Here is a 12,870-nt window from a genome sequence, read left to right as displayed (position 1 = left end):
CAGGGAAGGCAGGGGCAGGGGCAGACCACCCATGTCCTTTGAGTACTGGGGTAGATAAGGGGTGTATCGATTTTCACGCCAGCCATGCACATCCTAATTGCACCTAATGATCCACTCCTCTCATTTCAGATTCCACTTTGACATCGGTCCTTTCGAGAACATGTGGCCTGGAATCTTTGTCTACATGATCCATCAGTCTTGTGGGACATCCTGGTATGAGCGGCCTGTGTGATTCCTTTTTAACATAGGGGTGCGGGGGGGGGGCTGGTGACCTCCTTTGCACACTTGTACCCAACCAGGTTCTTTGTATAGTTTCGGTAAAATACAACATTTTAATAAACATTCCAACAAAAATCGGCTGAGCTTGTTGGACAAACATACAGCTTTTCTAAATGCTCTAGGGACTGCTGACTTCTTGGCCGCTTGGGCTGGAGCCACAGCAAGACAACTGTCTAGCTTTTTGTCCTGGAAATGGGTAACCTAAAATGTAATGCTGGCATTTCTTACACTCCGTACACATCCCAAAATGACTTTTAAGGTCATGTAGGCCATGCAGTGGAAGAGGCGGGATCCACGCGTAAAGCAGTGCCGTTGGACCGTGTGCATGCCTGTAGCATCCACTTGGCGTCCCATCTGTATCTGATAGGCCAGGCACAAAGGAGGAGTCTGTCAGGGAATGTGGCAGCGACCACAGGCTGTTACTCTCTCCAACTGTCCTGGCCAATGTGGTTCTGTGACTTTGTGTGTGATGGTTTGTATCTCACTCCCAGAGGCTGAAAATGCAAGGGCCGTATCTGGTCAATTGCCATATATTTATGCTTTGCACTCAGCCAGGCGAGAGTCTTTTGGTTTCTCTGGAACGGCACAGTCATTCTTTTTAATTAATTAATTAATTAATTAATTAATTAATTAATTAATTATGTATACAGTGTTCTGCCTGCATGTATGCCTGCAGGCCAGAAGAGGGCACCAGATCTCATTACAGATGGTTGTGAGCCACCATGTGGTTGCTGGGAATTGAACTCCGGATCTCTGGAAGAGCAGCCAGTGCTCTTAACCACTGAGCCATCTCTCCAGCCCCTGACACAGTCATTCTTGAGCTCTGTGTCTTCTCTACTTTTATCAGTAGTGAATGCGGGACCAGCAGCTCTGGCTGCTGTGTAGACAGTGAGGATTTGGCTGGAAGTCATATGAGGACAGACCTTTTACTTCAGGGTCAGTGAAAGTTTTCACGAGGGACACACAAGCTGTACATACTCCAAGTTTCATGAACTCTTAGTCTTTTAATCTGCCTTAAACATATTTTGAGAGGGGTAGGGTCTCATTTAAGAAAAATAATAACAATCCAGTGACAGTGAACAATAGTATCGGGGTCCTCCTCCTTCATGTACTGTGTGAATAGATTTGGGTATGGCTGTTTTCCACCTGCATCCTGAGTGTACCTTAATGCCTTGGGTTCATTCTGAAAGTGTGGCCGGGTGCAGAGAGCATTGTAATATGTGCTTGGCATTTGTGGATCTGAGCATGCCTCCTGGAAGTCCTTAGCTGAGGTTGCCTTTGGCCGGGAGGATGCTATATGTGGCTGGCTGAGCTCTCCGGAGCACAGGAAGTGCTCGTAAGCGCAAGGAGCTGGTAGAGGGTAAGAGGGTAGACTGCACGCTGACTGGCAGAGTGGAGCTGTCCGGGTGGGTCTTGGGTCTTTTCCTGCTTTCTGGCTACAGAAGGAACAAGGAGAGGGAGAGACTACAGAGCTGTGTTGGACAGGAGGGAGTCCACAGGTGTGTGTGAGGGAGTCCACAGGTGTGTGTGAGGGAGCCCGCAGGTGTGTGAGGGAGCCCGCAGGTGTGTGAGGGAGCCTGCAGGTGTGTGAGGGAGCCCACAGGTGTGTGAGGGAGCCCGCAGGTGTGTGAAGGAGCCCGCAGGTGTGTGAGGGAGTCCACAAGTGTGTGAGGGAGTCCACAAGTGTGTGAGAGAGTCTGCAGGTGTGTGAGGGAGCCTGCAGGTGTGTGAGGGAGCCTGCAGGTGTGTGAGGGAGTCCACAGGTGTGTGAGGGAGCCCACAGGTGTGTGAGGGAGTCCGCAGGTGTGTGAGGGAGCCTGCAGGTGTGTGAGGGAATCCACAAGTGTGTGAGGGAGTCCACAAGTGTGTGAGAGAGTCTGCAGGTGTGTGAGGGAGCCTGCAGGTGTGTGAGGGAGCCTGCAGGTGTGTGAGGGAGTCCACAGGTGTGTGAGGGAGCCCACAGGTATGTGAGGGAGTCCGCAGGTGTGTGAGGGAGCCTGCAGGTGTGTGAGGGAGCCCGCGGGTGTGTGAGGGAGCCCACAGGTGTGTGAGGGAGCCCACAGGTGTGTGAGGGAGCCCGCAGGTGTGCGAGGGAGCCCGCAGGTGTGTGAGGGAGCCCGCAGGTGTGTGAGGAAGCCCGCAGGTGTGTGAGGGAGCCTGCAGGTGTGTGAGGGGGACCACAGGTGTGTGAGGAAGTCTACAGGTGTGTGAGGGAATCCACAGGTGTGTGAGGGAGTCTACAGGTGTGTGAGGGAGCCCGCAGATGTATGGGAGAGTCTATGGGTGTGTGAGGGGACCCACAAGTGTCTGAGGGAGTCCAGAGGTGTATGAGGGAGCCTGGAGGTGTGTGAGGAAATCCACAGGTGTCTGAGGGAATCCACAAGTGTATGAGGGTGTCCACAGATGTGTGAGGGAGCCCAGATGTGTGTGAAGGAGTCCACAGGTATCTGAGGGAATCTATGGGTGTGTAAAGAAGATGATGTGTGAGGTAATCCATAGATGTGTGGGAGAGCCTACAGGTGTGTGAAGGAATCCACAGGTGTCTGAGGGTGTCCACAGGTGTGTGAAGGAGCCTACAGGTGTGTGAGGAAGCCTGCAGGCGTGTGAGGGAGCAGACAGCGCACACCTCAGCGAGATGCTCACCTGGAGTGTGTGGTGCTATACTGGCCTCATCATAGTCCTAACAGTCTCCTTTCCATACAGCTTTGACCTTGAAAAATTATGTCGTTTTATCATGTCTGTGAAGAAGAACTACCGACGGGTTCCTTACCACAACTGGAAACATGCAGTCACGGTGGCACACTGCATGTATGCCATACTTCAAAACAACTACGGCCTCTTTACAGACCTCGAGGTGGGTGTGCACATCCTCCTAACAGAAAACCTCAATGATACAATGCCTAGGTCAAAGTGCTTTTATAGCATGAACTTAGTGCCAGCACCCAGACATAAATCACACGTTATTGGAAATGTTGACCTAGAAACTTCAACTGTACCCAAATACCCCCCAGGGAGGTGGTGTGTGTGTGTGTGTGTGTGTGTGTGTGTGTGTGTGTGTGTGTGTGTGTATGTGTGTGTGTATGCTTTCTTCCTTATTAAAGCTGATAGGCCCTGTATGTATTTAACTGAATAAACTTTTCTTTTCTTTCTTTTTTGTTTATATTTTTGTTTTTTGAGACACAGGGTTTCTCTGTGTAGTCCTGGCTGTCATGGAACTGGATTTGTAGACTAGCCTGGCCTTGAATTTACAGATCTGCCCACCTCTTCCTCCCGAGTGCTAGGATTAAAGCCATGCACTACCACCACCCGTCTAGAGTGAATTTTTCTTGTTGCCCATATGCACTGTATAACATAGACTTATCTGGATGATTTCAGAACAACAAGCACTTAGTATATACTAGTTAAGACATTAGTGTCATTTGGGAACAGTCTTTGGGGTACACAGCTAGCTCCCCGGGCTCCACATACCCAGAGCTGATGCCGTACTGGAGGATTTCGCAATTCCAGAGTCAGAAGGGTTGGAACCTCCTCATTCATTCATCTACCGTAGCACCCTACCAGCCAAGTGCTGAGTGGTGGGAATTAACGCCCGAGCACCAGTGATGCTGAGCCCACTAGGCAGCCAGACCTTGAGCACGTCCCTTTGAGCTCCCAGCCTGGTGGTGTCACTGACACAAACCCAAGCCTCTTTTCTCCCTGTAAAGCTGTGTCACACTTCTGACTGCAAAGGACAGCACCCCCACCTCTGACATAATACATTTTGCTTTCTCCAAGGTCACACTCAAAATAGATTCACCCTGTGCCCTTGCCACCCTGTCATAACCAAAGTCATAGTTGAAACAGAAATCATGGAAGGTGGATTCCAGAAGTGGAGAAAAGTACCACCTCAAACCCAGTAAAAAGGGGGGCTGGAAAGGTGGTTCAGTAGGTGTGAGTTGACTGTGGGAGCCTGAGGGCCTGAATTAGAGCCCAGTTACCCACACAAGATGTGGGTATGGCTGTGCGCCATTTAACCCAGCACTGTGGGAGACAGAGAGATGGGTATTGCTGGGGTTTCCTGGCTACCAGTGCAGCTCCAAGTTCACTGAGAGACCCTGTCACAAAGAAATAAAGCAAGAAGCAATCGAGCAGGGCATCCAGTGTCCTTCCCTAGCCTTCACATTGGCACACAAGTGTGTGTCCCCCCACCCCATGCATATATACTACAGTCACATGCACAGGCATGCAGAGGAGCAAACTCTATCCTTGGTTCTTGCTTATTTGTTTTCCAAAATAATCTTTAATTGCAGCAGAATTTAACAATAGATTATCGACTTCCTCCAAAGATTCAAATGAAATACGCTTTTTGTTCATATGAATAATTTTTTCTTCTGTTGGAATTCGTATTCTAGTTGGGGAGACTTTCAGCACTTTTTCCACTTAGCTCCTTTTGTAGTCACAGCGTTCCTGGGGCCACAGTGGCCACTCCTCCCTCAGATTGCTTTAAGAACCTTTTTCCTCAGGCTCCTTAGAGCTGGAGTTCATGATTCCTCAGAATTTCACCTTCCTCTCTTCTCACAGGGCTTTGGCGAATTCCACCATTTCCTTTCTCCACGCAAGGCCAGTTTGAGGCTCAAGCAGCTGCCCACCCAGTTTCCACTTGCCCATCACTTAAGAGTTTCATGCCACTCTTGACCTGGACCCTGATGGTCTACTCACCTGCACCACCTGCAGGATTTCCCACACCTGCTGCTGGTGTCCTTAATAAGAATCACACTTGCCGGGTGGTGGTGGCACACGCCTTTAATCCCAGCACTCGGGAGGCAGAGGCAGGTGGATCTCTGTGAGTTCGAGGCCAGCCTGGGCTACCAAGTGAGTCCCAGGAAAGGCGCAAAGCTACACAGAGAAACCCTGTCTCGAAAAACCAAAAAAAAAAAAAAAAAAAAAAAAAAAAAAAGAATCACACTTGACCTTGCTCGCCTTGCTTTTCACAGCCAGTCAAGGGAGCCCACTGGAGTGCCTGTGAACCGCGTTCACACTTTGCTCACACCTTTCACACTTCTGTCAGTGTCCTGCTCTCACCCTCCCCGGCCTTCCCCTGATTATTGCAGACCCTCCTAGGGAATGCCTTACACACCACTGGACAGTTTTCTGAAACTGCCAGTTAGATGCAGACACTGCTGTCCCCGAGTCCCTCCACTCTGCTCCTTGTCATCTGGAATGTGAGGTCCGTGTGAGGACCCTGTACCCCACCCTCGGTCCCCTGCCTGCTCCCGACCTTGCTCAGGTGTGCTCTTCTACCGTGATCTTCTCAAACACCATCTTGTCTCCTTCCTTCCTCTCACAGGTCTCTGTTGGTGTCCGGCTCTTACTGGGCCTGGCCCAGGCTGCTCTCTTTAGTCCAGGCTTGCCTCCCTTGGGCTCCACAGCATTTTTCTTATTCCAGTGCAGTGTGCTGTTTTCACATGTCCTCTGTTCACACGTTGTGTGTATTGGCTGAGAAAAGCGGTGGCCTTGTTAGAGCTAGGAGCACCCAAGCTGCCTGCTGCATGCATGGCTGAGCTTGCCCATAAGGCTTTGGTGCATCTGGTACCCCTTGCCCCTACTCCAGAGTGAAAGAGGAAAACTCATTTGCTTGTCAAGTTCACATTGCGGAACAACAAAGAACGGGGTTCCAAAAAAGTTTGTGATTTCAAGGACTCCTGGGACTTTGGATATATCAGTGGCAGAAATGAATATGATGTGAATGTAAGCCATGAGTCTCCAGGTGTCTCCGTGCCATGTTTTTAAACATGTCTACATTCTGTTCTCTCTTCAAGCGCAAAGGCCTGCTGATTGCATGTCTGTGTCACGACCTGGACCACAGGGGCTTCAGTAACAGCTACCTGCAGAAATTCGACCACCCCCTGGCCGCACTGTACTCCACCTCCACCATGGAACAGCACCACTTCTCCCAGACAGTGTCCATCCTGCAGGTGAGGTGCCGGGCTGCAGTGTCTTGGGGGAGGGGGGGTGTTCCTAAGGGAGTCTGCAGGCACTCGGCAGCTGCAGGTTCCTGTACTAGCTTATGCTTGTCACAAGTCGTTTTTAGGGTGTTATCACCCAAGCTTGGTTTCTCTATAGCCCATAGCCAGTGCGTGGTGTCTTCAGCACCAGGATCTTACAGGCTCGTTATGTGGGTAACCAACAGTGCTAGCTGTTGTTTTGGAGAACTCTGGGGCCTCTCTGACCAAAATAACTTGTAGGGAGGTATCCCACACCTGGCAGTGTGGCTTTATTTCATAGTCCATGGCTTCTGGGAGTGGCCTTGTCCACCCATGCAGAATGCCTCTATTTGAACTCTTTTTAAAAGTTGTATTTTGGAGTTAGCTTTCTAATTCTTGGGTTTCCATAAGGCTTAGGTTAACCCACCTACCACCCTTCCTCCCCCTTCTCCTCATCCTCCACACCCCCAGTGTTCCTCACTCTCCTCTCATCCCTTCCCTTACATTTTCAGTTGTATTGTGAAGTAGTAGGTTTTCATATGCTTTTCCGTCTTAGTCAAAGTTCTGTTGCTGCGGGGAGACACCATGACCGTAGCAACTCTTACAAAAGAAAGCATTTAACTGGGGCCGGCTTACAGTTCAGAGGTTTAGCCCATTAGCACCACGGCAGGAAACATGGCAGTGTGTAGGCAGACGTGGTCCTGGGGAGGCAGCTGAGAGTTCTACATCTGGATCCACAGGCAGCAGGAGGGAGGGAGGGAGAAGAGAGGAGAGAGGAGAGAGAGAGGAGAGAGGGGAGGGAGGGAGAGAGGAGAGAGGAGAGAGGAGAGAGGAGAGGAGAGAGGGGAGAGAGGAGAGAGGAGAGAGAGGGGAGAGGGGAGAGGGGAGAGGGGAGAGGGGAGAGGGGAGAGGGGAGAGGGGAGAGGGGAGAGAGAGAGAGAGAGAGAGAGAGAGAGAGAGAGAGAGAGAGAGAGAGAGAGAGAGAGAGACTGGACCTGGCTTGAGCATCTGAAACCTCAAAGCCCACCCCCAGTGACACACTCCCTCCAACAAGGCCACACCCACTCCAACAACATCACACCTCCTGATGCCACTCCCTGTGAGCCTGTGGGGACCATTTTCATTCAGACGATCATACTTTCCTTTGGGCTACCCTTTGACTTCTTCCCTACTCTTGCGCTCCTCCAAGCATAATAAGCCTTTGCACCCCAGCACCCACCTCTCCACTCCTGTTTAATCCACAGTCTGCTCTCCCGCCTTCCATGAGTAAATCCCCCACCAACGGTCCCTTTCTACTTTCTTGGCTTCCACTTGATGCCCAAGTCTTTTTGTGGATGGCTTCTACTATGGTAGAGCCACAGTGTCTACCACTTATCTGTAAACCCAAATTATACCCTCTGCTGCAGCCAGTGCGTCCTGTTTTTCTGGCTTGGTGTAGGCATCCTTCTCTGGTAATATCATCTCATGACACCCCCACATAGCCTGGGGGCACAGCCTTACACCCCTTTTAGCTATCGCTGAGTATCTCAGTGTTCATACCTCTTGGATTTCTTTCTTTCTTTCTTTCTTTCTTTCTTTCTTTCTTTCTTTCTTTCTTTCTTTCTTTCTTTCTTTCTTTCTTTCTTTCTTTTTTTTTTTTTGCCTCTTGAAGTTTTTCTCTTTCCATTGGACATTCCTGGACCTTCAGTGGCTGTCCCTAATGTGTCTGCATCTCATAAGCTACAGCCAAGTGGTTGCCGTTTACGGTGGGACCTGACGTGGTTGAGGATATAGTGGTTTTCTAAGCATGAGTTTCAGTACAGCAGGAAATGACTACAATTCACTGGCCCCAAAGAAAAAGCTGCTGGGAACTTCAGTATTTTATGTTTCCTAGCCTCATCACTATAAACGTGTGTGTGTGTGTGTGCGCGCGCACACACACACACACACACACACACACACAAATAAGGTATAGTAAAGTCACTTGGGGTTTGTGGTAGCAAGTGGTATCCTGTGGGTAAAATGGTCCACATAAGCAATGGCTCTGCCATTACAACTGAACAGTCCCTTTGTTTCCCCGAACTTGTCCTTCGGTGACATTTGGCATTGTTTGTTGTCCATAACTTTCAAATAACTGACTATGCCTTGAGCCTAGGCGTGGCCACCATGGGCGGTTTTCCTCTGGTCTCTCTGTAGCTGGAAGGGCACAACATCTTCTCCACCCTGAGCTCCAGCGAGTACGAGCAGGTGCTGGAGATCATCCGCAAAGCCATCATCGCCACTGACCTCGCCCTGTACTTCGGGAACAGGAAGCAGCTGGAGGAGATGTACCAGGCAGGGTCGCTGAACCTCCACAACCAGTCACATCGGTAAGGATGGCGTGGCAAAGGCTACGAGCCTGATGCCTGAATCAAGAACTGTAATTTGAGGTGTGTGTGTGTGTGTGTGTGCGCGCGCGTGTGCGCGCACACTTGCTCCTTGGAGGACACATGAAGGGTGTCCCTCTGGGGATGGGTGTTTTGGTGGTGGTTCTGCCATTTCTCCCAGGGATGGTTTGCAAAGTGGATTCAGATTCATGGCCAGTGTGTTGTGAGCCACTCACCTGCCTCCTGCCTGGATGGTTCTCAGGTAGCCCACAGCATTCACTGTTGTGATTATCTGTATCCAGTCAATCTCTCCTGGGTGGGACTATCTTCACCCTAAGGTGCACGGACAGCTACTTACTGGCTCTGCCTCTGTCTCTTCTGGGTTCCATCCAGACCCTGATCTTAAGAGTGCTTTCTAGAGGATGGTCTAGAAGTTCAATTGGGTGCCCTGATGTAAAGAAAATGGGTAGAACTGGAGCCCAGCTCTTCAGAGTCAAGGACATCCTTGGAATGATGCGGGTGTCTCAGCCAGCAGTGGCTGTGCAAATTTCCCTTCACACCAGGGCTTGTCCACATTCTGCAAGGCTCAAAACTTACACGGTGTGTGGAACCGTCTTTCGGAAGAACTACAGGGGAGATCCTCCTCCTCTCTCACACACAGCAAGGCCTTGCCAGGACTACATGAGCCATTGCTGACAAAGTTCCCAAGGGGCCATTGGTGCCTCTGGTTCCTCCTGCTCTGCCTCCCTGCAGTTCACAGGGGCAATGTGCTTCAAGTCTCCTCGGCTCACAGTGTGTGCGGTTCCTGTGCTTAAACCCTGTGCGGGGACAGGTGTTCGTTTGCACTCTCTTTATGGCGCCTTCAGAGAGATATCCGACCCTCATGAAGTATGCATGGGTTCAGAAACCCACCCTTCTACTTTTTCCTTGGATGTATTCAGTTATTTTTAACTAAATAGTCACAATAATTAATATATTAATATAGAAAATTTAAACATCAAATTGAAAATCTATTTTTCATGCTTAATGCGTATGGGCCTCTGTGTTGGTGGCATGAATTAGCCATGACTGAACTGTGTTGGTCAACAGTTTTGAAGGTAATGCTTGTCTGTCCTAACAAACTTCAGGACGAAGAAGTATGCGCGGGAAAGAGAGAGCGCCATTTTTGCCACAGCCCTCAGATGCCATGTGCTTGCTATGATGTCGTCGTCCCCTGTCCATTCTGTTCCTCTAGGGGTGTCACAGTGTGCCTGCAGTGTGTACTCAGCCACGTGCCTTTCCATTCCTTTTCAAAAGATCTATAACACCGTGTAACACACATAGTTGTAAAGGTTCTTCTCCAGGTTGACGGTGACAGTTTCTAGAATTTTCCACTATCAACAATGATGCAATAAACTTTGCTCATGTGATCTCTCCTATGGACCTTGAAAGTCCACGGCATAGGGCTGGAGAGATGCCTGGGCGGTTGAGAGCACTGGCTGCTCTTGCAGAGGACCTGGGTTTTGTTCCCGGCACCCACATGGCAGCTCCCAACCAGGGATCCAGCGTATTTTTCTGGCCTCTGAGGGTGACAGGAAGGCACGTGGTGCACAGACACGCATGCAGACAAAACACGGATGCACATGAAATAAAAAAATAAGTATACATGGCATATATTGCTAGAAATATACATACACAAACATGCTAGGAATGCACACATCTTCTAACACGAGGGCGAGAACTGTTCCGTGCACTCTTGTCGGCTGCACGGAAGCGTCTCACGCTTGCCGACTGCCCTGTGTGCTGCTGTGCCGTCTGCTCATGTCTGGCCTGTCTTTTGCTGGTGATACCGAACTTCTGTGTTCTTTTTCACAGATACTTTTAGGTGATTTACAATATTTATTATGTTCGTTCTCTCCCTCCCTCCTTCCCTCCCTCCCTCCCTCCCTCTCTCTCTCTCTCTGGTCTGAGGATGGAGCCCAGGGCCTCATACATGCTAGGCAAACCCTCTATTAGCAAGTGACACTGTAGCCCCAGATTCTCTGTGGGGAACAAAGAAACCTCAGTTCACGAAGCCGCATCTGTTACTTGTTCTTACCCAACCCCACAGCAACGTAAATACTTCATACATGTGTGTGTGTGTTTTCTAGTTCAACTTTTATATTTAGCTCTGAATTATTATATTAGTAGAGTTATATTTTATTTCTTCTTCGTGTATTAAATCAATAGAGTTATATTTTTATTTCTTCTTGATGTATTAAATCGGCATCACTTAATGACTAATCCATTTCCCCCCACTGAGTTGAATATGCTCAGTGTTTTGTAACCTGGGAGGCCTCCTGAAGCATCTCCACTAACCATCTGACCCCCCACTGCAGTCCATATCTGCATTATGCTGCAATTCATCTTACATATCGGCAGGGTAATCTCCACCTGGCATTTATGTATTCATTTATTTATTTAGGAATGCTGCAGGAAGCTGTCACTGAGTAACTCTCTTTTCTGAATGTTTTGTGTGTACATCTCAGGGCTGGCAGGGAGTGACATGGTCGATTGTGTACTCCTGCTGCCTAGATATTAAGGAAGTCACTAGTGTGTCCCTTTTCCGATTCACTGTGCCATTTCAAATGAGTTACAGGGCGTCACAGGCCTGCACCCCTTCATTGTAAATGTTTCAGAAGCAAATGGGAAATCTGCTAGAGATTTTCCCAATTATAAATATCCACTCGCCATTTTAGTTGAGCTGTATTACATTTAATTATTTACTTGAAAGAGGGGTACAGTGCCATTTTCCAAAAATATCATGTGACTTTCAAGTCAAGAGCTATGTTTTGTGGTTTGTTTTTGCCCACCCTATAGGTTTTTTTGATACAATTACATGTGTTATTTGCCTTTCCCAACAAGAAGTTTCTGTGAGAGCAGAGCAGGATCCAGAACTGCTAGGTTAAGTGAATGGGGCCAGAGTGCTTGAAGTTTCCAAGGGACTGTGAGCACATGGCGTTCTGAGTTGGTTTGCGGTGAAAGACTGGTCCCCGTGAGGTTATGCCAGAGTGCATCCTGAACAAACCCCACTGGGGGCACAGCTGTCCCAGAGAATGCTTTCAGGGCTGAGGTCTAATTCCATTCATAAACAGAATAAAACATCCATTCTGGCATTTCTGAGTGATCATGGCCATCTAACTGATTTATAATTACGAATGAAAACAGAAATTATACTTAATATGGACCCATGCCAAACTTCCAGGCTGTTTACTTCCTCGTGAGCAATAAAATAACAACTCTGCACCGTGTTGTCTAAATAATTCTGACAGTGGCCGGGCGGTGGTGGCGCACGCCTTTAATCCCAGCACTCGGGAGGCAGAGGCAGGCGGATCTCTGTGAGTTCGAGGCCAGCCTGGGCTACCAAGTGAGATCCAGGAAAGGCGCAAAGCTACACAAGAGAAACCCTGTCTCGGAAAACCAAAAAAAAAAAAAAAAAAAAAAAAAAAAAAAAAAAAAAAATAATTCTGACAGTTCTGATCCCTACACCAGCAGTTTTCCGTGTGGGGTTATTTCCAGCGGGAAAGGTTTACACATTTTACAAAGCCCAGTGCTGTTATCATTGCTTTTACAGAGTTCTGAAATGAGAAATATTTTTTTCCAGATTAAACCTTATTATACCATCTAGCATAAAAACGTTGGGGGGGGGGGTTGGTGACAATTCATTGAGTGAGGTTGACCCATTTCAGTTTCATGAAAGAATTATTTGTAAATATAGTGCTAGTTTTCATGGTCTCCGTCTGTCTAATGCGCTTACTAATTGAGAAAGGAATGACAGGCAGCTATACGTGATTGTTAAATGTCCCTCAGTTATCCGCCCCGACCTGTAGCGGATGGCACAAGCCCTCTGGACGGTCCCTCTGAAAAGCCAGGCTGCCAGCGAGGGAACGAAAGGAGATGGGCCGATGGCACACAGCACTTTGTGATGTGGCATTCAGGAACCTGTCGTGAGAACTATTGTGAGAGCCCTCCGCAACCTTGACAGATGATCCTGACAAACCGTCTCCATTGGTCCAGGCTGTGTCCTTTAGGTTCACTGAGGACTCGTGAACCGGAAGTGCCGGTGCTATCTCAGCTCTGGCACAGTTCTGTGTCTCTGGTGATGACTGGTCTTTATAAATGATGTTATTTTCTCCAGTTAAGGGCAGGATATTATAATTTCTTACTTCACTTCGCCACGCTAAGTATCACTGCAGAAAACTCAGGGAAGTCACAGGGAATATGTTTCTTGGAATTTCTAAGCAATTATTGTTTTTCTTTAAGAG

General features: G+C 48.8%; 1 protein-coding gene across 10 annotated transcripts in view; it reads left to right on the top strand.

Annotated features, from left to right (window-relative positions):
- Nucleotides 1-12,870, top strand: part of Pde10a (phosphodiesterase 10A) — a 432,646-nt gene that overhangs the window by 410,756 nt on the left and 9,020 nt on the right. For all 10 annotated transcript variants that reach the window (XM_076552890.1, XM_015994831.3, XM_015994828.3 and 7 more), the window contains 4 exons: nucleotides 130-213; nucleotides 2,983-3,133; nucleotides 6,078-6,233; nucleotides 8,418-8,590. In XM_076552890.1, coding sequence (XP_076409005.1) covers nucleotides 130-213; nucleotides 2,983-3,133; nucleotides 6,078-6,233; nucleotides 8,418-8,590 — 564 coding nt within the window. The remainder of the gene's footprint in view (nucleotides 1-129; nucleotides 214-2,982; nucleotides 3,134-6,077; nucleotides 6,234-8,417; nucleotides 8,591-12,870) is intronic.

The sequence above is a fragment of the Peromyscus maniculatus genome, chromosome 16 (assembly GCF_049852395.1).
Source record: "Peromyscus maniculatus bairdii isolate BWxNUB_F1_BW_parent chromosome 16, HU_Pman_BW_mat_3.1, whole genome shotgun sequence".
NCBI lineage: Eukaryota > Metazoa > Chordata > Mammalia > Rodentia > Cricetidae > Peromyscus > Peromyscus maniculatus.
Note: the sequence above shows the minus strand (reverse complement) of the source record. Positions and strands in the feature narration are given on the sequence as shown.